General features: G+C 33.9%; 2 protein-coding genes and 1 non-coding gene across 3 annotated transcripts in view; 2 read left to right on the plus strand and 1 right to left on the minus strand.

Moving 5' to 3' along the window:
* The window catches only part of LOC136034557 (exocyst complex component 3-like), a 64,275-nt gene extending 45,351 nt beyond the window's left edge, over nt 1-18,924 (plus strand). The window contains exons 8-9 of the mRNA XM_065715797.1: nt 6,343-6,645; nt 17,213-18,924. Coding sequence (XP_065571869.1) covers nt 6,343-6,645; nt 17,213-17,692 — 783 coding nt within the window. The 3' untranslated portion in view covers nt 17,693-18,924. The remainder of the gene's footprint in view (nt 1-6,342; nt 6,646-17,212) is intronic.
* Nucleotides 18,925-18,997: 73 nt separating this feature from the next.
* On the plus strand, nt 18,998-19,111 carry LOC136035125 (U5 spliceosomal RNA). The gene has a single exon (XR_010619345.1). It is a non-coding gene; the product is annotated as a U5 spliceosomal RNA (small nuclear RNA).
* A 1,892-nt stretch (nt 19,112-21,003) lies between these two features.
* The window catches only part of LOC136034558 (cyclic nucleotide-gated channel beta-1-like), a 74,758-nt gene continuing 71,073 nt past the window's right edge, over nt 21,004-24,688 (minus strand). The window contains exons 13-14 of the mRNA XM_065715798.1: nt 23,544-23,732; nt 21,004-21,707 (exon numbers count right to left, since the gene is read on the minus strand). Of these exons, the coding sequence (XP_065571870.1) occupies nt 21,465-21,707; nt 23,544-23,732 (432 nt within the window). The 3' untranslated portion in view covers nt 21,004-21,464. The remainder of the gene's footprint in view (nt 21,708-23,543; nt 23,733-24,688) is intronic.

A 24,688-nucleotide genomic window follows, 5' to 3' on the forward strand; every position in this document is an offset into this window, starting at 1 on the left:
AGCTGTACTAGTAATAGGGAGAAAAATACCAAGGGGGAAAATGAAAAAAAATTGGTGCTCTCCGCCTCCCAATATGAATTCTGTATCGGCCCTGAGACTCTTGACTTTATATGGTTGAAAGGATAGAGATAAACAAATGCTTTAGCTGCGATTCACCTTGAAGAAAAATCCCCATCAACAATTTGCCTCCCAGAAAAATTCCTATATATTATTTTAGGCGACACAGCCCTAAAAAATATGAGATTTAATTAAATAGAACAATAGTTAAAATGTATATTAAGACAGTGAACTTACTGTTCCCTCCACTGTCTCATTAAAAGTTCACTCTTCCACTCTTCCTTCGTAATAGCTGATGCACGCTTATACATCACTGTATATAGTCTTATAAAATATGAAGCACATTAGTTTAGTTAAATAAAGTTTTAAAATAAATATCAGAAACATTTTTGTGTAAGTAGGGAGGTATCATCCCGCAGCGTCCTTATTCGGGCTTAGTCTAAGTTACAGGAGGTGATACATTGATTCCTATCCCCCCCCTCCCACACACATACTTGCACCTTTCTATATTTATCTGGAGGCTGATGAAGAGCTAGACAATTTCGGCATTGAAATGCGCTCTTTTGGGCATCATGCATCCCCTGCATACACAATGACTCTTCATTCCACCCTCATAATAGATGTTGTGCAAATAATTGACAACTATCAGGGGAAACCAATTGAATCAACTTAGTTGTGGCTCCTATTCGCCAAAATATGGCCCAGGAATGTGGTTCAGATTCACCAGAGGCAAATATAAGAAGACTGTATATAGCGTATTTAGATTCAGTTCCTTTCTTCAGATCTAAAGGACTGAGAACCCTTGTATACCAAGAAATTTTACTCTGATGCTTCGACTATGTTAAAGGCTTGGTTTCACTTCTGCACATATCAGAGCCTGTCCTCCAAATAAAGATGAAAAGTGATATACTTTTTATCGTCACCCACCCGAACAAACAAGAGACTTCAGGAATGGTATAAAAGGATTCTAGATTAAGGAATCAACGATGGTGTTGTTACTCAATATAAAGATGTCAAAAACAGCCATTGATGACAAGGTAAGTATTCCCACGGGCCTTCCGTATTTTTGGGTACTTATACTTCGTTGTTACAGAGCGACTCGGACTACGATCCTCTCTCTCTCCCGAGGAGAGTTTAGTACCGGCTACGCTCTAGCAACTATTAGTTAACTATGTTTTATTATGTTCGACGTTAATATTGTGATTGTGTGACAATGGACTTTCCTTCCTTGTTTTTTAAGTCAAGGCGCTGAAAATTTACTTTATAGGGAGGTTTCGGGAAAGGTGATTCCAATGGTCTACTCTGTTTTTCTATATGACGCCATTTTAAATATTAGACCATTTGTCTTTGTTATTATTGGATGTTTTCGTATTCCGTTTCAACTGTTAAATGGTTAAATTATACACAATGACCCCCCGCCCTAGTATGTTAAAAGTATGTTCGATGACACGTTCCCCCACATACACAATGACCCACCACTCCACCTTCAAAATAGCTGTTGTACAATTATGCGTCATTGAGCATAATTACACAAAAATCATGTGAATCGACTTAGTTAAATCAAGCATTAAAATAAATGTTCATATTAACCACCTATTTTGTTTGGGCTTGGTGACTTTTCAGGTACGAATGCGTCAAAATGCTGCATTACTTGTTCTGGAGCTGAGAAGCTGAATACATAGCCTTGTAATATTTTTAAATGGATTGGCTATTTCAAAATCTTCAATTGATAGCTATTTGATCTTCTTTAGGGCAAAACCATAGTTTAGTACCCGAAAACGCCATTTTCCAATAACACAATGTTTCTAGTCACTTAAAAAGGTTTAGTTTTCGTTCAGACAAGCCATGTTTAGTTCTTCTAGGACCATCATTTCTATACAATCACCCCTGAAAAAACTCACAAAAAGTAAAACAAATGAACATGCATCTTTGTTCTTTATTCTGGGACAAATGCAAAATTCTATGTTTTTCAAAAATGGATTAGAAATATCTACAGAGGGGTTTTCTAATAGGCTGAGTATAATGGAGTAATTTTCATTAAGGTCACCTACTTATTTAAGGATTTTTACCCATCTTTGAAAATCAGACAAAAATAAATTCCATTGATGTACTAATTGTAAAGAAAAAAAAACATTTTTTTAGAGTCCAATGACGCAATGTTTCTAGTCACTTAAAAAGGATTAACTTTCATTCAAATGAGCCATATTCTGTTTTTCTAGGACCATCGGTTCGATACGATCCCCCTTGAAAAAAACTCACAAAAAGTCAAACAAATAAACACACATTTTTTGTTCTTAATTCTGGGACAAATGCAAAATTCTATTTTTTTCAAAAAGGAAGGGTTTTCTAATATGCTGAACTCAATGGAATAATTTTCATTAAGATCATCAGCCTATTTGAGAATATTTACCCCTCTTTTCAAAATCAAGCAAAAGTAAATTCTTTTGATGTATTAATTGTAAAGCAACAATATTTTTTAGAGTTTCGGCTACTATTGGCCCGAAACGCTTCTTTCTTTCAATTTGTTACCATAAGCTGTTTGATTTAAAAAGCACATGTTAATTTTAGCTAGCATATGCTCAGTGTTATTGAAAAGATGTGTCATCTAAAACTAAATCCAAATTCATTTTATGATAAGCTGATAATTAATTATCGATAATTAATTATCCATTTTAATTATTAACAGATTAATTAATTTAAAAATAATTTAATATAAAATTAAAACAAATCTAAATCTAAGGGAAAGATTTCATTAAACCTTATACGGAAACTTGCATTAAAAATAAGTGATTTGTTTGGAAATATTACATGCAATTTAAGTAAAATTGAAATTGAATTCGTTTAGTGATGATTGGTTTGTTTTTTGCTCCTGTTTTGGGTACCAAAATAAAAATTTGCAGATAACATAAATCACCTCGAGTTCTCATAGAACCAGCGGCCCACTCATCCTGCTCTATCAACATAACTTGAAGCTAACCTGACTTCTTAGCGTTTAGAAGTTTAATACTTTTTAGATTTTGATTATTTTTTTTTGATTTTTTTAGATTTTGATTATTAGATTTAGATTAGATTCTTAGCGTTTAGATTTTGGTTACTGTGGCTACTCCGGTTTGGCTATCGCAACAGCGGACTTTCGAACTTACTGTTTTAGTTTCTTTCATTTTTAGGGTGGTTGTTTGCTTTTGTATAATATAGCCAGATAGCAAAAGCTGACTTTCGAACTTAGTGTTTTAGTTTCTTTAATTTTTTAGGGTGGTTGTTTGCTTCTGCATAATATAGCCATATAGCAACAGCTGACTTTAGAACTTAGTGTTTTAGTTTCTTTCATTTTTTAGGGTCGGTGTTTTTCTTCTACATTATATAGCCAGATAGTGATAGCTGACTTTAGAACTTAGTGTTTTAGTTTCTTTCATTTTTTTTAGGGTGGTTGTTTGCTTCTACATAATATAGCCAGATAGCAACAGCTGACTTTAGAACTTAGTGTTTTAGTTTCTTTCATTTTTTAGGGTCGTTGTTTGCTTCTACATAATATAGCCAGATAGCAACAGCTGACTTTAGAACTTAGTGTTTTAGTTTCTTTCATTTTTTAGGGTCGTTGTTTGCTTCTACATAATATAGCCAGATAGCAACAGCTGACTTTAGAACTTAGTGTTTTAGTTTCTTTCATTTTTTAGGGTGGTTGTTTGCTTCTACATAATATAGCCAGATAGCAACAGCTGACTTTAGAACTTAGTGTTTTAGTTTCTTTCATTTTTTAGGGTCGTTGTTTGCTTCTACATAATATAGCCAAATAGCAACAGCTGACTTTCGAACTTAGTGTTTTAGTTTCTTTCATTTTTTAGGGTCGTTGTTTTTCTTCTACATTATATAGTCAGATAGTAACAACTGACTTTTGAGCTTGGTTTTTCGTTTTATTTTATAGGGTCGTTGTTTGCTTCTACACAATATAGCCAGATAGCAACAACTGACTTTCGAGCTTGTTGTTTTAGTTTCTTTCATTGTTTAGGGTGGTTGTTTGCTTCTGCATAATATAGCCGGATAGCAACAACTGACTTTTGAACTTGGTGTTTTAGTTTCTTTCATTTTGTAGGGTGGTTGTATAGGCAGATAGCAAAAGCTGACTTTCGAACTTAGTGTGTTAGTTTCTTTCATTTTTTAGGGTCGTTGTTTGCTTCTACATAATATAGCCAGATAGCAACAGCTGACTTTCGAACTTGGTGTTTTAGTTTCTTTCATTTTTTAGGGTGGTTGTTTGCTTCTGCATAATATAGCCAGATAGCAACAACTGACTTTCGAGCTTAGTGTTTTAGTTTCTTTCATTTTGTAGGGTGGTTGTATAGGCAGATAGCAAAAGCTGACTTTCGAACTTAGTGTGTTAGTTTCTTTCATTTTTTAGGGTGGTTGTTGGCTTCTACATAATATTAAACAAAAAAAAGTTTTTTTTTTTTTAAATGAAATTAAGGAGTGACATCAAAACTTGAAACGAACAGAAATTACTCTGTATATGAAAGGGGCTTTTCTTCCTCAACGCCCCGCTCTTTACGCTAAAGTTTGACTCTTTCTCTTAACTCTTCTTTTTAAAACAGTAAAAAACTTTAGCGTAAAGAGCGGGGCGTTGAGGAGGAAAAGCCCCTTTCATATATAGTAATTTCTGTTCGTTTCAAGTTTTAATGTCACTCCTTACTTTCATTTAAAAAAAACTTTTGTTTTGTTTAATTTCTGGACGCTTTTGAATTAATACGTGTTTTGATCATGGCTTTCCGCACTTAAATAATTAAAACGAAATTTGCATATTAATTTTTTTTTGGCTAAATGGCTTTTTCATAGTTTTAATCGGAAGATTTTGAGAAAAAAAGAAGCGAGTGAGGAGGCCTAGTTGCCCTCCAATTTTGTTATTACTTAAAAAGGCATTAACTTTCAATTTTTTACGAACGTTTTCATAAGTAAAAAATATACGTAACTTACGAATTAACTTAAGTAGCGAACTTCTGTATTCGTATGTTTTTATTGCGTATATGAGGGGGCTCGCCCCTCGTCGAGACCTCGCTCTTTACACTAAAGCTTAAATTTTGTCCCAATTCCTTAAGAATGACTCCTGAATCACAAAGGTCCTAGAATAAGTAGTTGCAATTACTAAAAATACTTTAGCGTAAAGAGCGAGGTATTACGAGGAGGTAAACCCCTCATATGCGTTATAATGTCTGTTCGTTTTAAGTTTTAATGCTGCTCCTCACTTTAAGTAGAAAAAACTTTTTCTTTTTTTTTCATTGTTCTTTTAAAGAATGCTAGAAAATCCTGCGCCCCCTCCATTGAAAGTCCCTCCCCCATGAGAAGTTCCTCCATGGAAAGATCCTCCCACGTAACCCCTCCCCTCAACTCCCCCCACCAACCAAAAAATACCCCTGAAAACGTCTGTACACTTCCCGGTAACCATTACTGTATGTAAACACAGGTCAAAGTTTGTAACTTGCAGCCCCTCCCACGGGGACTGCGGGGGAGTAAGTCGTCCCCAAAGACATAGTTATTAGGTTTTTCGACTATGGTGAATAAAATGGCTGTCTCAGAATTTTGATCCGGTGACTTCGGGGGAAAAATGAGCGTGGGAGGGGGCCTAGGTGCCCTCCAATTTTTTGGTTACTTAAAAAATGCACTAGAACTTTTCATTTCCGTTAGAATGAGCCCTTTCACGACATTCTAGGACCGCTGAGTCGATACGATCACCCCTGGAAAAAAAAACAAAAAACAAATAAACACGTATCCGTGATTTGTGTTCTGGCAGAAAAATGCGAAATTCCACATTTTTGTAGATAGGGGCTTGAAACTTCTACAATAGGGTTCTCTGTTACGCTGAATCTGATTGAATCTGATGGTATGATTTTCGTTAAGATCGTATGACTTTTAGGGGTGTGTTTCCCCCTATTTTCTAAAATGAGGCAAATTTTCTCAGGCTCGTAACTTTTGATGGGTAAGACTAGTCTTGATGAAACTTATATATTTAAAATCAGCATTAAAATGCGAATTTTTGACGTAACTAGTGGTATCAAAATTCCATTTTTTAGTGTTTCGGCTACTACAGTTCGTTACCACGAACTGTTTGATAGCCAGATAGCAATAGCTGACTTTCAAACGTAGTGTTTTAGTTTCTTTCATTTTTTTAGGTTGGTTGTTTGCTTCTACATAATATAGCCAGATAGTAATAATTGACTGGATTTCTCGTTCTTGTTAAATTCCCGTCCCACTCGGCCTGCAGTGTCACTTTAACCTGAACCTGTATTTACATTTCAGATTCCTCGATTTACAGAGTTCATGGTTGCTTTGGTTAATACCTGCTCAGAATTCATTGAACTGACATCTCAGCTAAAACTGCGATTCTGGAGGATGAACAACGACACTGTTGATGAAGTAGCCAAGTTATTTACATCAGTAGCTGACGCCTATCAAAAAGTCACAAGTGAATTTTGTGACTATTTATTAGAAGAACCATTTCAAGATACAAAGATTTACTTTGATGGCATCATGACTAGAGAATGGTTAGCATCGAGTGAAACAGTTCAAACTATCTGCGTCACTTTTAAAGATTATTTCAGCGTGAGTATTATTTTTAAATAAAGCATATTCTAATATTTATATACATAGTATATGGAGAGTCATCAATCCAAGGTTTGCAATGGAGGTCCGCAGGAAGGGTCAAACATCCTTGAACCATTCACTGAATGTCGCTTGATAACTTAGTCACGCAAGAAAATTCGTTGTTTAATTATCGTTAACGGTTGTTAATAACCGTGACATTAACAATCGTTACGTTATAACGTAAATTAACCTTCATTTAATATTTCACTTGTATGTATTGTTATATTTATATATTTATTTACACCTCCTACAAAAGTGAATAAAACTAAATTAACGACGTATTACAATATAATTTATTAATTATAACGTATTAAAGTATAATGTATTAATTAAAGACGCTTTTTGACTGTGAAAATTCGTTGTTTAATTACCGTTAACAGTTATTAATAACCGTGACATTAACAACCCTTACGTTAAAACGTAAATCAACCTTCTTTTAATATTTCACTTGTATGTATTTTAAATATGTATTAAATGAACGACACTTCTTGACTGTGAAGGCCCTTTCGTCACAAAGTTTAATCACAACTCACTCGCTTCTAAGGAATCAGAAAATCAGACATTTATTATAATGTAAAACCTAAACATAAATCTGATTTAAGGTCAGATATTTTGTTATTATCAAATTTCCCCTCCCCCGAAAATATATTATCGCCTACATTACTTCTCCTGGGAAATTGGAGTCAAGAGCCTGTTGAAATTAGTCAACTTTTAAGTCCCATAATACACAAATATTCTTACAACTTCTCATCTTTCAAGCAGGTCATTAGGAAATTTTGGCTAATGAAGAGCTAATTACCAACTTTCGATACTAACTTTTACTTGTTACCAACTTTTGTATTGTAGTTATTTTGCGTTAATGCCATCTTTCTTTTTTCTCGAATTTGAACTCCCTAGAAAAGTGCGGCAGGCTTAATGAACGGGGCAACCTCTGGTAGATGACCATTGAGGTTTAAGGAAATGAAGAATTTCAGAGTTTCTTGAAGTGACTTTATTCGGGTGGTGCTCTCACAATAAACTAGAATGCTGAGAAACAGAAGTCTTTTGGGAATTTTTTTATCATTTAATATCAAATTTGTATATCTATTTTCTTCCACAGTTTTATATATGTATGTGTATATGTTTTTTAGGAATAGGAAAATATTCATAAAGAGTAGGCTACACTACGTGAATGTGTAATGTTACTTCGATGGGTGTAATGTGGGTATTTGGGGTAATGTAGATAAGATTTTTTTTTTTTTTTTAATCACAATCCCACAAAAAAGCCGAATTTGGACTTCGGAATCGACAAATCATGTGATTGCACTAAAATTGGCAAAAATGCAAAAAAACAAAAAGGGGCTTAAGGAGGGCAATAGACATATCAACTCTATGGATGATGTCTTTAACGTTGATATCCGACTTTAAATTTGAAGAAATTGTGACGGCAAGTAGTTTAAATGAGGACACAGAATTTTCAGGAGGGATAGGATTAAGAAAACAGGGTGAGGATTCGAGGAAACAAATCGGCGTTATTATGGCTTTAGAGGGGTTTACAGTCATGTCTAAGTTCAAGGCCTCATCTCTAATTTCATTGAGGATACTCATAGAGTCGCCTATTAAATATCTGAAACAAGTTTCAACAACAGTTTGGTCATCAACAAATTTTCATCGGTCAGGAAATTCCTTCGCGAGGCTGTTAATTATGACTGAAAAAAGGAGGGGACCTAGGAGAGTACCTTGGGTTATGCCATTATGTACAAGGGGAGTATTTGAATAATGATTCTGGTATTTGACAGCCTGCGATCTATTTTTTTAAGAATTTCACTAGTAAAAGATCAATATTGAACTCGCTGACAAGTTCATCAATTAAAATATTGTAGTTAACAAGGTCAAATTCTTTCTGAAGGTCAATGTAAATTATTTTTAGCCAGGAATTAGGCTTTTCGAGGATTTTCCCGATGTGGTCAATAAGAGAAGCGAGGTAGTGAGAAGTAGAAGTGTATTTTTGGTTCTGGATTTGCCTCAGGTCAGGAAGAGGTAGGACTTTTTCCTTTGGCCAATCTGCAAGGAATCCTTCGTAAGGTTTCGAGAAAATAGAATTAAGATTAAAAGGCTTTCAGTCTTCCAAAAGTAAGATTCAAAACCAGGCTTTCAGTCTTCTTTTTCAAAGGGGCTATGAAACTCTCTTTCCAAGTTGTTGGAATTTGCCCAGACCCAGTAATCTCGTTAAACAGGAAAGATAAATGTTTAGAAAGGAAGTCACAGAAGGCACTAATAAGAGGAAACGGGATGTCTACAGGACAAACACTTGTTTATCTTAGTTTTACAGTTCTTTTTTCTGTCTCAGACGGGGAAACAGCAGGGATTGAAGGGGGTAAGGCTCCTGTTGGTAATTGGCCGGACAATGCTGGAAGGCCTCGGACAATGGAAGCGAGGAATTTATGTAGATTATGGGCAGTAACATCAGGGGACTCGGGTAGATTGAAGTTTAGCTGCTCAAGCCTCCCGCCACACATCTTTCTAACCTCGGAATACTAATTTTTTTAGTTTATTAGGGAACAATCTTTGATCTTATTTTCATTGTACGATCGTTCCGATTCACGAATTTCTCTTTTATTTGAGGAGCAAAAAGAATCCATTTTAAGGTCGTTTGTGTCACCAACTAAAAAAAGGCCAGTATTTGCGTACTTAGAAATAACAAAATCAGCACTTGTCTGCAATTGCTGGATGAATTTACATTTTGAATCGGTATTTTGATTTGGAGAGCAATAGAAAACAGCTGTTTCAATAATATTAAATGGATGAGAGAGTACTTTTGGTCTAATACTTAGCTAGAGGATTTTATCAACCTCAGACAAACTAGGGACTTGAATAACCTCTGGGTAAAGGTACTCTTAGTAAATAACAAAACACCGTCACCTTTTTTTTCCGAGTGGGTGGTATAAAGGACGGAGTTTAATAAACTCTCAATACTTTGTCAGGCGCAGAGACCCTGGGTCATGGGACTGTACTTCAGTAATGGCTGTAATATCTATTAGATTTCATTCTGAAAGCACCTCGAGTTCGGTAAGATTTTCAAAATTAAGACTATCAGCATTAATAATTAAAAGTTTAGGAAAAGCAAACCGATTGGGGAATCGTGCCAGGGAGACTTGATGAGTTTGAGAATTTCCTAGGTGGGGTTTTAATTTAATATTATGATGCTTTGGAGAAAAAGGGTAAGAAAAGGATTTTCCTTGGAGATTTGGAGGTGGGGTGACGGGGAAGGATATGGACGAAGCATGATGAGGAAAATGCAACTTGTTTCCAGTTGACGGGAAGTGAGAACAATCTGGATTTATAACAAGACAATTTTTAAATGCAAAAGTCTCAGATCTGAGTCACGTTGACAGGGTAGGCACGAGGGATAAAACATATGGGCTGGAGGTGGGGTTTCCTAGAGACAGGGTATGAAGGAGTCGAATTGGGAGGAATTTTTTATAGAAAGGAAAGGGGGACATGGGAATGCAAGCAGGTGCTTGGAAAGGAAAGTGGGGTGGGAACTTTCTAGGAGAAGGGAGGTTGGTTTTACTTTGGTAAATGATGGGTGGAGTCCCAAACCAGTCAACAACATCTTGGGCGCGTGGAGCATATATGGTATGCAAGGGGGTTTGTGACTTGGAGGGATATGAGTAAGAGGGGTTTGGGTGCGATGGTTATTTGACTGGTCGTGAGTAAATTTCTTGATTGGGGGGGGGGGGCATTTTGGTGAGAAGATATCTGAAAAATTTCGCTTTGTATTAGAGAGGAAGGTAATAAGGGGTATTTAACAAGGGAGGAATGGGATCCGTAGTGCTGCCTAAAAAGGGTCTTTCCCGTGTGAAATCTTTGACTGGTAACAGCTGGGACTGCCCAAGTTTGTTCACTTGGCTTTTGGTTGCAGCTAGATTTGTTTGGCAAAAAGGAAGAGGGGACATAAATATGTGGTTATGTCCATATATATTATATATGTATATATATATATATATATATATATATATATATATATATATATATATATATATATATATATATATATATATATATATATATATATATATATATATATATATATTATACATATATATTATTTATATACATATATATTATATATATATATATATATATATATATGTATATATATATATATATATATATATATATATATATATATATATATATATATATATATATATATATATATATATATATATATATATATATATATATATATATATATATATATATATATATATATATATATATATATATATATATATATATATATATATATATATATATATTATGGTGATAACCATATATATATGGTTATCACATCCGAAACAACGCCTGCTTGATGCTAACTTACATAAGGAACATGATAAAAATTTCACTTTGCTTTAGTACATTCGCCAGTGAGGTAAAAACGACATAAGTGCAGTAACGAGCAATTATTTTTTCGCACTTTTTATATATTAAACGGGAACAAACTCTTGAACTAGTTTCGTTTCGTTTTTGAGGTTATGGGTTTTTGATCCATGACTATAGGAGCACTTTGAACCTAATTTGCGATTTCCTTGCTTAAAAATTTGTAATTTCTCATAACACTATTATCAAGAATAATTTCTAAGAATGCAGCTTGCTTGAATCACTTTCATAAATAAAAAAAAAATATGTAATAAACGTTAACATATCCTTTAACTTTTCTTTTAAAGTCAATATTTTTATAAACTCTGGTTGTAAGGAGGGCGCTGCCGTGACGCTGTTTGTTTGAATAGATTTATCCATGCTTCATTCACTGGATTGGTACGACACGTGTGTTGAGTCTTCGGAAAGAACTTCAAGATCTCGGCGCTGGGATGGGCCACGGAAAATTGCAGGGCCGACTTATTTAGGCCCAGCCTCGTGAGGCATGTATGGTTTTCCTGTCAGAAAAAGAAATCTGGCTGTGTGGAGGGTCACGAAAAAGAGTAGGATTGCTTAGGTCACTCAGGATGCTAAGAATTATTTTTCTTTCAACTGGGGTGCGAGACGTTCGAAGGAAGCCAGAGCAGGGTACAGAAAGACCCGGAGAAGGAGTAATGTGGAGTAATCAAGGCACATACGGGAGTTCCGGGATTATCAATAAAAAAATATGGACTGTTTAAAGGATAAATTGAATATTATCGATTGGTCTCGTGTATTTGATGCTGAAGACGTAAACTCTGCAATGGCTCATTTCTTTGAAAAATTTAACGCTGCTTTTGATGAGTCATGCCTCAGAGTAAACGCACAAAAAGGAAAATATAATCAACCCATTCAACCGTGGATATCGTCCTCCCTTTTGACCTCAATAAAACAAAAAACTGTCTATATAAAAAATTGTTATCATTCCCAAGCGAAGAAAATAAAACAACTTTCAAAAAATACAAAAATCTACTTTCAAAAATAATACGTAATGCTAAAACAAAATTTTATTTTGATTCTTTTAGAGAAGTAAGTAAGTCACCAAAGAAAACTTGGGAGCTAATCAATTCATGCTTAAATCGATCACAAAAACCTTCTACACCATCAGAAATAAAGGACGCTCATGGTCGTATAATTGAATTAAATAAAAAAAAACTAATTTTTTTAGCTGAAAGTAAGGAGCGACATTAAAAATTAAAACCAACAGAAATTACTCCGTATATGAAATGGGTTGTCCCCTCCGCAATCCTTCGCTCTTTACGCTAAAGCTTTTAATTGTTTTAAAAAGTAGAATTGTGTCAAAACTTTAAGTCAAACTTTAGCGTAAAGTTTAGCGTAAAGTCAAACTTTAGCGTAAAGAGCGAGGGATTGCAGAGGGGACAACCCATTTCATGTACGGAGTAATTTCTGTTCGTTTTAAGTTTTAATGTCGCTCCTTACTTTCAGCTAAAAAAATTAGTTTTTTTTTTATTTAATTTCTGAACGTTTTTGAATTAATGCATGTTTGGTTTTGGCTGTCGGCACATAAATTGTTAAAATGAAATTTGTATATTAGTTCTTTTTTTTGGCTAAATGGCTTTCTCTTAGTTTTGATCAGACGATTTTGAGAAATAAGGGGTGGAGAAGGAGGCCTAGTTGCCCTCCAATTTTTCGGTTACTTAAAAAGGCAACTAGAACTTTTAATTTTTAACGAACGTTTTTATTAGTAAAAAATATACGTAACTTAAGAATTAACTTACGTAACAAACTTTCATAATCTTATATTTTATTATGTATACGAGGAGGTTTGTACCCTCGTTAATACCTCGCTCTTTACACTAAATCGTAAGTTTTGTCCCAATTCTTTAAGAATGACCCCTGAATCAGAAAGGCCGTAGAATAAATAGTTGAAATTACTAAAAATACTTTAGCATAAAGAGCGAGTTATTTATCTCCTCCTAAATACCTCGCTCTTTATGCTTAAGTATTTGGAACCCCTCATATGCGTAATAATCTCTGTTCGTTTTAAGTTTCAACGCTACTCCTTCCTTTCATTTGAAAAAATGTTTTCATGCTTATTTCTTATAGTAATGCTAGAAAATCCTGCGCCTTTTTCATTGAATTTTTCTTCTCCTATGACAGATTCCTCCAAGGAAAGATCCTCCAACGTAGCCCCCTCCCCTCAGCCCCACCCCCAAACAAAATAAAATCCCCCTGAAAACGTCTGTACACTTTCCAATAACCATTACTATATGTAAACACTGGTCAAAGTTTGTAACTTGCAGCCCCTCCCCCAGGGATTGTGGGGGAGTAAGTCATCCCCAAAGACATAATTTTTATGGTTTTCGACTATGTTGAACAAAATGGCTATCTCAAAATTTTGATCCGTTGACTTTGGGAAAAAATGAGCGTGGGAGGGGGCCTAGATGGCCTCTAATATTTTTGGTCACTTAAAAAGGGCACTAGAGCTTTAATTTCCGTTAGAATAAGCCCTCTTGTGACACTCTAGGACCACTTGGTCGATACGATGACCCCTGGGAAAAAAAAAAAAAAAAAAAAAAACAAATAAACACGCACCCGTGATTTGTCTTCTGGCAAAAATACAAAATTCCACATTTTTGTAGATAGGAGCTTGAAACTTCTACAGCAGGGTTCTCTGATACGCTGAATCTGATGGTGTGATTTTCGTTAAGATTCTACGACTTTTAGGGGGTGTTTTCCCCTATTTTCTAAAATAAGGCAAATTTTCTCAGGCTCGTAAGTTTTGATGGGTAAGACTAAACTTGTATATTTAAAATCAGCATTAAAATGCGATTCTTTTGATGTAGCTATTGATATCAAAATTCAACTTTTTAGAGTTTTGGTTACTATTGAGCCGGGTCGCTCCTACAGTTCATTACCACGAACTGTTTGAAAGGAGCGAGAAATAGCTAATTACATGAATTTGCATTTCGCGTCAATTTAACAATCGGTAGCCAACAAGCTACAACATAACCTACCCCATGGTCGATGTGATTATCGTACATACCTAGTAAAGCCTTCTGCAAAATCTACGTTTTTAACACCGGTAACAGAGGAAGAGATTGCCAATATTGGTAAGCTTTTAAAAAATGGGAATTCCCCGGGAATTGATGAATCGTCTACGAACATTGTGAAAGCTATTTTACCGAGCATTAATAAAGTAATGTGTCATTTGATAAATCTGTCATTTAGATCGGGAACTTTTCCGGATTCATTTAAGAAAGCAAAGGTGATACAAGGAGTTGGTGTAATGAGGAGGCTTCAGCGTTTTTCCCCTATGAAGTTCTACTACTCATTTATTTTGCCTTGGTGCATTCCCATCTTACGTACTGTCCCCTGATTTATTTAGAAACTTTCAAATATCATATAAAACCGATACAGACTCTTCAAAACTGGGCTCTTCGAATTTTGCGAAGATATTTACCGTCGCCTTCTTCCTATCCAAATAAATCTAAAACTGAAACTATATATTTATTAACTAATATTTTGCCTGTTTCAGAATTATTCACTCTTCATTCTTTTTTTATTCAAGGTAAAATATAACCGCTCAGAACTGCCGTCGTACTTTCGTACGAGAAATTTTTCCCTGAGCAACCTGACCATGTTTATGAAACCCGTAGTAAATGGAGAATGCAGCACCTGAAATTACCCACTGAGAGATCACGGTGCTCGCCATATTTCTCGATCATGGGTTCATGGCATCTTTATCTACTATATATTGACCACAGTAAATCTCTGCCAAATATAAAAAAGCAACTTCATTCTATCCTTATAAATAAATTCAAGAATCAGTGATAAAAAAGAATCTTAAAGTGAATAGTTGATGTTGAATAGTTGATTTGTTTGATGTTGATAAGGTGGGTTAATTTTTTTTTTCAAATAAGTTGCGGGTCATCGGTCACCCTCGCTTAAACACTGTTTTTTTTTTTGTTTTTTTTTTCGCGATTGATATTTGCCGAGTGTCAGTTGTTTTGTTGTAGGTGAGTGGTGAGTCGTGGATTTATTTATATTTATTTTATGCATTTGTTTTTATTTCTTTTTTTGTCAAATAGGTGTGCTATATTGTTATACCAGATCTTGTCAATCGACCCTGAGTCTCCGGCTTGACCTTTTTTTTATATTGTGAGTGTTGTACAGAAGTTTAAATAAAAATCTTGAATCTTGAATCTATTGCTAACTTGTAAAAAACGTATTGAAAATAATCTTTTATTTTATTTTTTTCAAAATGGGATAAAAAGTAAACATTTTTTTTTCTTGAAAATCTATGAATTAAGTATAAACGGGTGAGACAAATCGGATGGGGCTTTACATAATTTGATCATTTTGACTAATTTTAACAACCCACCGACTTTTTTTTATTTGTGTATTTATAAGTTGCAAGCAATTTGAAAGTTGTGCATTTATAAGTAGCGAGCAATTTGAAAGTTTTGCACTTATAGCTTGCAGCAATTTGTTATCTAAGTTATCCAAAACCCCTATTTATTTTGGGCCAAAGGTTGTCACTTTTATTTGTAGATTCGTGAGAAAGAATTAAATTGTATCCTACTTTTCAGTCTATTTAGAAAATGAGTGTTTTTATATTTCGTATATTTATTATTTGCGGCTGTTTAGCCTTCTCTGAAATAAAAAAGTCGTTAGTCTTCTCTAAGAACAAAATTATTATTTATACTGGTAATAGTTGAAAGCAGTTGAATATTCGCAACGGTCGAAAAGTGGCCTACAAATTTAAGAAATGTAATTGACAAACACAGAAATAAAAAAATGTTCTATTACAGCGGTAACTCAAAAACTTTCTTAATCTTTTTGTGAAAATTTCCTTAAAAAAAGCAACTAGATTTTCAAAATTTGCTGTTGCGAAACAGGAAAGCAATATAATGTGACTTGAAGCATACAGTTCGTTTTAATTTGTAGTATAATTCAAAACTGTGTGCGTGTTTTTCTTCTAAAAAATATTGTTTAATATGCTTTAAAATGGTGAAAAAAGTAGAGAAAGAATAAACTTTTGGTTTCGAGAATTTAAGTTTTTTGTTTTGGTTCTTTTTTTTCTTTTTTTATTTTGTTTCGATTTTTTTAATTTGGTACGATTGAAAGTCTGCCAAGTTTTAATTTGCTTGGTCTGAATTTTTTTTAGTATGCCATTACTTTGTTTAAAGTTCACAATTTAATAAACGATAGCTTGATTTAGTCCAAATTAGCACGAGTGTGAAACGAAATATTATCATTGTATTTACTAGATCTTTTTTTTTAAATAATATAGTGCGATTTTGAGTTTATATTTCGATTTCGTTTTTTGCATAACTAAATTATGTCAGCATTATTTTTCCAAAAAATTTTGATTTTCTTAAAAAGTTGAGAAAGAATAAACTTTGGTTTAGGAAATTGAAGTTTTTGTTTTAGTTCTCTTTTATTTTCTTCTTTTTTTCATTTCCAATTTATTAATTTGGTATGATTGAAAATCTGCCAAGTTTCAATTTGTTTGGTTTTGGCTTTCAATGAATTGTGGAATGGGTTTTTTCTAAAGTTGCATCTCATTTTATTCGTGAAATGGCAAAAAAAAAATGTTTTTCCACATTTGCACAAGCTTGATCTGAGCTTTCATCTGAGTCGTCGGACTGGAGCCCTTTCGAAGGGAAATAATGAAGTGCCCTAAACTGGCAAAAAATGCTTTTCTATCTGTTTCCTGCCTATGATTGTCACTTTCTTATTGATGCGATAGCTACTTGTAGAACACAGAATTTTCAAAAGTTGGTGGGAGGCACCGTGAGGTGGTTCTCAGATAACGTAAGCATTGGAGCAATTTAAAGTTAGATGACAATGTTGTTAAATAGTCAATTTCAAAACCATTCTCACAATTTTACAGATAGTGTCATGGTGATGTATAGGCCGAAATTGATTTAAAGTAAAAACATGTTCTTAGTTGTTGATAGCTTCTGAACCTTGTGAGTTTTCTTTTTTATTATTACTTTTTTTTAATATAATGTTATTTAAAATAAATAAATTGGAATAAAACTTACAGTTTTAAATGATTTTCCCCAGTTTCTATCGAACCTTTCCGATTTAGTATCTTGTTCATTTTTAGGATTATGGAATGCTCCGGCCCGATAATTTAAAATTTGTTGCCGAAGAGGCTCAGCTAGGAGTTGCCAAACGCTACATCACTGCTCTACTTCAGCAAAAACTATCACTTCGTACCGCCGAAGAACGGAAACAAGTTGGCGAAAAAATTTGTGAAGAAAAGAAACAACTACTAATGCTATTCCGTCATATTTCTGAAGATACTGACGAATCTAAATTGAGTCCCATTGACGAATTAGCTGACGTCATTAGTGCAGATAATGTCGATTTTCTATCTTTTTCCCTTAGAACCCTGGCTCAGAAGTACAGGGATTTGGCAGAAGATCATTTGATTTGCCTAATGTCTATTCGAGGTGACTTGGGAAAGTTGGAAGTCCGCCAAAAAGCAAAAGAGGTCTTAGAAGATGCGGGACAAGTGGAGAAGATGAATGTGGATGGAAGTATTTTCTCGTATATTCATGTTACTGCCTCTATTTTTTCATAGTTTGGAAGTCTTGTGCTCTTTTTGTTATTGGCGCTAATAATTCTCAAAATGATTCTCATGAAGACACCGAACTTACTAGAGGGACACCAACCGAAAGAAAGAAAAAAAGTTAAAAGGCAGAAATTCATATGTTGTGGTGAAATAATTAATTTGTTTTGTGAAGTAAAACCTCGTGGTTGGGGAAATATTTTTACTTTAATTCCGTTGTTATACAATTCAGTTATACCGGGGTATGTTTCTTTTCGCATACCCTGTGAAGTATCTAAATTTGTTTTTGCATAACTGTCGTATTATTCTTTACTTTTAAGTCATAGGGGGGCAAATCAGTAATTACAGTTACATTAAGAAACTGGTGCAAATTCAATTTTCCTCTTTCCTGTTTATCCTTCACAGAATCACAACTTTTATGATATTTGTATTCTTTTGGGAGTCAATTGATAATCTCAGTATATATTTTACTTGCTTGTTTTTTGAACACTGCTAATGTAACGCATTCATTTATTCAATTGTCCTCTAACAGCAGATTCCATTTTGTCACTTCTGTCTGCGACTTTCTCCTTTTTCATTGGCTTCTAACTGTAGATTTTGTTGTGCTCATTTTCTTTTACGATTTCATTTGATTCATTTTGATGCTCATTGTTGCTTATCTTCTAGCAACAAATCTCGTTGCGCTTTATCGTCGTTCACCATTACTTTAGACATTTTTTCCATGCCATTTGCTTTAGCGGTTTGGGTTCATTCGTCATCTTGTATAATTTTTCGTGCGTCATAGATATCAAAAATGATAAGATCACCTCTGGTAAAGGTGATGTAAGCTACTCACTTCATTCAAAGAGAAGAATGTTTTACAAAATTAAGACTAAATTAACTTTTTTAAAAATTAACCTAAATAACTTTTTTTTAAATTGTTTTTTTTTAAATTAACTAAATTAATTGTTTTTAAAGTCGTTGCTTATCTAGATTTTTTTTTTTTTTTGGTCAGATAATGTTAGTGTCCCAATTTTCAGAAAAAAAATTCTAGCCCTTTTCGAGAAAAATATACAATTATTGCTCGCTGATACTACTTTGATCATTGCTATTGATTATTTGTATAACTTTCTTTGGATGCAATTTTAGTAACAGGTCGTAAAAGTTGCCCTTTGGGCATTGGATATTGAAAATGTTTTCGTGTCATTGAACCATTGTTTGCCTGCTTTTACTAGATTAAACAAAAAATTTCTTAGACCTTCAAATTGTTTTTTTCTTAACGGTAATTATTTACTCTGAATTGCTTCTATATATCCAAGTCCACACTAAGAATCTTTATTGCTTTGGCCTCTTCTTATATCGAGTTAATATTTCACCTTTTACTAATGGTTACTGTGGGGAGGGGCACTTAATGAATACCGACAAATTTTCGAATGTGGAAAGGGCTCATTTATACAGCCAAACGAGCCGAGCCCAAAGTGCAACGGAATCTCCATTCTTTTTCAGTCCCCGATTTGTTCATCCAGAAACAGCGTTAACAGTTGAGAAATTGCTCAATCGTTTAAATTTTGCGCTTTAGTCAAAGAAAATTAGTGAAATCCCATATATTCCTTATTCATTAACTAATTTCTCCAGAATCATAAGGGAGCAACTAAAGAGAGTTGCAAATTAGGAAACATAATGGAAATGAGATAAATAAGAAACAGACATAATGCAAAATTTTTTAATCTAATTTAAAAAAAAAGAAACATTACCTTTGTTTCCAAGGCTCTTATTTTCTGCTGGAAAATTTATGTTTAACTTTGTTTGTGTTTAATATAGGTTTTATTAAAAAAACATCAATGACAATGCCCAGATGCTATCGGGGGTGCATCTGTAACTGCAACCTAGTAAGGGACAAACAGCGGCCCAGAGTAACAAGAATTATTTTATTAAAGAATATATGAACATATATCTATTATCACATATCTATTAATAAATGAACTAACATCTTTTTTATACAATATTAATAAGGGGGGAAGGGTTAATGCCAGAATTGACTCTCACTCAATTTGACTATCTGCCTTGGCTTTTTCTACAATTAGCCATGACTTATGTCATCAAGGGGCTAATGTCATCAAGGGGCATCAAGTCATGGCTAATTATAGAAAAAGCCAAGGCAGATAGTCCAACTGACTGAGGTTTTTTGCCCGTCAAAACAAGTTAGGGAGGGTAAAATCTTGGTACAGTAGCAAGCTCTTATTATTCCTTACCAATATCGCCTCAAAGGCTGATGCCATTAATATAGAGGGACATAAGGGAGTGCTGCCATTCTCTTAGATCCGTCAATAGAATTGGATTTTTATGCTGACTCCAAAGATACAAAATTCATCAAATACAAATATAATCAATTTTAATGTTAAAAGTCCAAAGCTATGAGTCTGAAAAAATTATCTCGAGTTTAGAAAAAATGGGGGAGGGGGGCAGTCCCAAAAAGTCAAGTTAATGAAAATGTCACGATCAGATTCAGAATATCAGAAAATTCTTCTGTAGAGGTTTCAAGCTACTTTATTGTGTCGGGTTTTCAACACTTCTTGACTACAATGGTCCTTGCGTCGACCCAACAGGGTGTGGCTACAACTGGGTTCGAACTGCATGTTTCGTATTACCAGCCTGAGATCCAACCCACTGTGCCACCACAGGATGGTTTCAAGCTCTTGTTTTGAATCATATTTTCAGAGCTTCTCGATTGCAATGGTCCTTGGGTTGGCCTAATAGGGTGTGGCTAAAATTGTGGCAAACTGGGTTCAAACTGCAAATTTGGTTTTACCAAGCTGCAGTCTGACACACTATGCCACCCCAGGATGGTTTCAAGCTCCCTTTTACAAAATATTGAACTTTTTATTTTTGCCAAAACAATAATAAAAGAGTAGTACCGTTGAGTTTGTGTATCAACACCGTTTCCAAATATAATGATTGTTTCCTTGATAATTGATCCCTTCCTTCATCCCTCTAACAGACCCACACATAGTTCTAGGCTATATGGAAACTGCAAAACAGGCACTCTTATAATGAAATGTTTACTTGAGACTGAACCTACCATGGAAAGCGATAAATTGTTTGGTACAGGTGCGATCAAATTGTGTCCCATTAGGGAGGGAACACAGGAATTCTAATGATGCTGATGACCCGGGAGGTAATTTTGCCTATACCCTTTTTTGGGAGTATGAAGATAACCTGGAACATTTTATGACTGCCAAAGTTTGGAGAATTTCAGTAATAATTATTTGGGGGGATGCACCACGACTCCCAGGTATCTTGGAGACCTCTTCTATGGAACTAATTGTGGTTGAAGGTTTTATAAAAAAAAAAATTTTAGAGGCTCGGAAGTTATGATTTCAAAGTGTTGAGTGCTACTGTCTAATCTGTTCAATTTATGTGTGTATGTGTGTTTGTGTGTGTAAGCGTGAGTTTGTGTCTGTGCGAGTGTGTGTGTGCGTGTGTATGTTCCGATTTCTTATTTTATCGATTGGGCGGGGGGGGGGGAGAAGAAAAATAAACCAGGAGTGACTTCTCTCTCTCCTCCCCCAAGAAAATATTATTTTCATATCATCCAAACAAATCATATTTATATCATTCACATCATATTCATATTATCAGAAAAAAATCATCTTAATGCTACACTTCGTAATTAATAAAATTCAAAAAATATTAAGCATAACAGTATTAGTCTAGCAATAAGTAGTTTCACCTAAGAAGCTCCTTGCAGTAAACATTAAAATAACATAGAATCTAGGGTTCACCTATCACAATCAAAAAATCATCATTAATTTTCAAATTTGATTACAGGTGTTTCTATCTCAATATCATTTTTTAATTCAAAGCTGTCACATGGCATAGGTTCGTTAGATATGGGGCAGACCCTATTGCTCTGAAAGAGTGCAGCAAGAGCATTTTTGGGGGGCGATGTTTTTTGGATCTGTCCTTTGGCCTCAGTTGTTTGGGAGTATTTCAAAAATATACTTGTGATTTCTTCTTTGTCATTTTGTTGTTGTTCAACCACTATTACCTGTAAAAATGAAAAATCAGACGCTTGAACTGTCCCACTACCAGCGCAGCTTTTATTTGTGAAGGAATGAAATTAAGATATGAGATATAAATGAAAAGAACAAAATGAGAAACTAAGGATGATAAGCGACTGACAATCAAAAATGGACAAATGAGAAATAAAAATTTTAACAAAAACAAAGAGAAATTGAATTAGACAAAGTGACCCATTAGTTGACGAATTATTTGCATTTATTTTTGCTTGTGTAGTTATTGTCTTATTGCTATAGTCACAAATAGCTATAGATAGTCAAATAGTCAAAAGATAGCTCCCATTTGTACATGCAGGAATGTTATTCAACTAATAAATAACAAAGTAACTAAGCATTTGGTTGTGACTTTGTTGAGATATATGCTCAAAAGCTGTTACAGTCAAGATGGAAGTGTGATTTCGGATTGCAAAATTTCGTAATTCAGAAAAGTGTGAACTTGCGATACCGAATTCGTAAATAGCACCTCTTGTATTATAATCCATATTTAGATCTAGAAACTTGTATGAAAGATTATTATGAATTTCTTTAAAATTTTGAGAAGAAAATATTTTGAATTTTGCATGAAATATATGTACCAATGGAGCCATCTTTGAAATCCAAAATAAATTGAAAAAAAAATACTTTGCTTTAAAACGTTGTACGGACTTTTCGCATAAAACTTAAATGATCTTTATCTTGAACCTTAGAATTTCATGATTTTTAAGGACAGTATATTTTCAAAAACTCAAGACCAAATCTTGTTCTTTATAACTGAAAATTTCCAACATGTAATATTTTTAGTGCCAATTAAAAACTCAAAGTTTAGAGCAATAAACATGCAGATAAAAAGCGAGGGGCCTTAAGGAAATGCAACATAAACTTTCTTGGTACCATTCGTTGAAGAACAAAATGCTGAATAGCCTGTGACTTTTCGAAACAATCTAAAAATAAAGTAATCAATAAGAACATAAACCACTGAGAGTTATTCATAGAAAATCTCAAGCTGTGAAGAACAGAACATTTAAATTTTCTTTATGTATTTTTGTTTTATATTATAAATTTTTGTATTGTTTTTGTATTATGCGCCACCACAGGACTGATATTACAAATAAAACACATCATAAATATTTTTAAATAAACTTTTATTTCATGTCAATTTTTATCTTATTCTTCTCCTTTTTGGTCGTTTTCGTTCTGTTGTATTTTACACGAGTGTATATGAATCTCCCCTTGAAATTACAGAATTCTTACGTTTAGGTAAGATCATAACAGTTCAATAACTCTGTATGCCTTCCCTCACTTTATTTTTATGTTTATTTACTGTTAATTTATATCAAAGTTCCGGTTTATTTTAGCCACATAATGCCGCATAGTGCCACAATTTCTCATAAAGTTTATGAGATTTCTCATAAAGGTTGTGAGATTTCACAACCATTTCTCATAAAGTTTAGCACGAGTACTCTCAAAAAGTCTGTAAATTAGGATCTCAAAACTTTGGCTTTATTGGCAGTTCTTGTTATTCTTTGATGAAAGGGGAAATACTTTTACCTTTTTTAAGAAATATCAAGTCTATGAAGTAGCAACCCATTTGCTGATGCTATCGATACGACAAGCAGGTGATCGGTGGATATGAGGAACGAGTTTCTAGAAAAATAAATTCTAGGAAGACCGTCGTTAAAGTTCTTTGAGAGGCAATAGTGATAATTAGAGGAAATAGGATAGTGTATGACAAAGGATAGGGCTATTATAAGATATATAGCTCTATTATGATACCCTATAAATAGGATAGACCTATTGAAAACAATAAGAGAATTTTAAGAACTCACACTATCTTCTTCTTCATGCTCATAAGTTGAAATTGGCTGACGTGGCACGACTGGGGTTACCTCTGTCGTAGAATGTCGATAGGGAGTGAGAGAGCTTATTTCGCTTCTTTGCTGTGTCAGAGAAGAGTATATACTAGCATTAGATCCATTTCGCAGAAGACGTGACGCTCCAGAATCCATGGGGAGGAGCTAAAATAAATTGAAAGACATTACCACGTTCCAAAGAACACAAATGGCTAGGATATTTTATATTTATATTAGAATACACAAAATTTATGATACATCAAATTTATGTGAATAGTAAAAAAAAACAAAAACAAAGATTTATTTGGCTGTTTTCGTCTTTACTGACACCAAAGGATTGTCGTGATTAATCGTATTCACTCTTAATGGAACCAGTTTTATCAATCACCGAACATTCTTGGACATCAGAAAAGACAATAATCGAGTGAACGGGCCAAATGATGCAAAAAGGAAAATATGGTCATCTACGTCATTTAAACAGATCAATGATGTGGAGTTATAGGATATAGTGACTTAAAATTATTTTAAATATTCCCAGTACACCTTATGTCTTAAATTTACCATATTTCGTTCGAATAAAAACCTGTTGACTGTAGACGCTCGACTTTTTATTTTTATATCTATAATAAACTGTAATATTATTTGTTTATAAGAGAAAAAAAATATTAAAAAAAAAAATTTAAGACGATTCAGTTTTGCCATTTATAGTTTGATTTATTGCGCATATAGAATTTTTTTTAATTATCTGAGATCACATAAATTAAATTGCCAGAGACCACTTCCAAAGAGTGCGATTAATGTACTGAAAAAACCTCATCTACTCAAAAGTCAAATATATATATAGTCTATAAGCCAAACTACAAGAAGGACTCACTAGGTAGGATGCATTGACTTTATGGATGCGCTATGACCAGCCCCACCTCTCCAATGGAGGAGCAAAACATGAAAAAAGAATTTGCGTGTTCGTTTCATTAGTCTCTACTTTATTTGTCTTTTTCATTTCTCTTAAAAATAGACGTCAAAAATGTCTATTTTTTATTTCTGTATTTGGTCATAAAAAAATAGGTTTAACCGTGCGTTATTCTTTTTTTTATTTTAGATATTGTCTTTTTTTTAAGTTT

This window comes from Artemia franciscana, chromosome 13 (genome assembly GCF_032884065.1).
Source record: "Artemia franciscana chromosome 13, ASM3288406v1, whole genome shotgun sequence".
In the NCBI taxonomy this organism is placed as follows: domain Eukaryota; kingdom Metazoa; phylum Arthropoda; class Branchiopoda; order Anostraca; family Artemiidae; genus Artemia; species Artemia franciscana.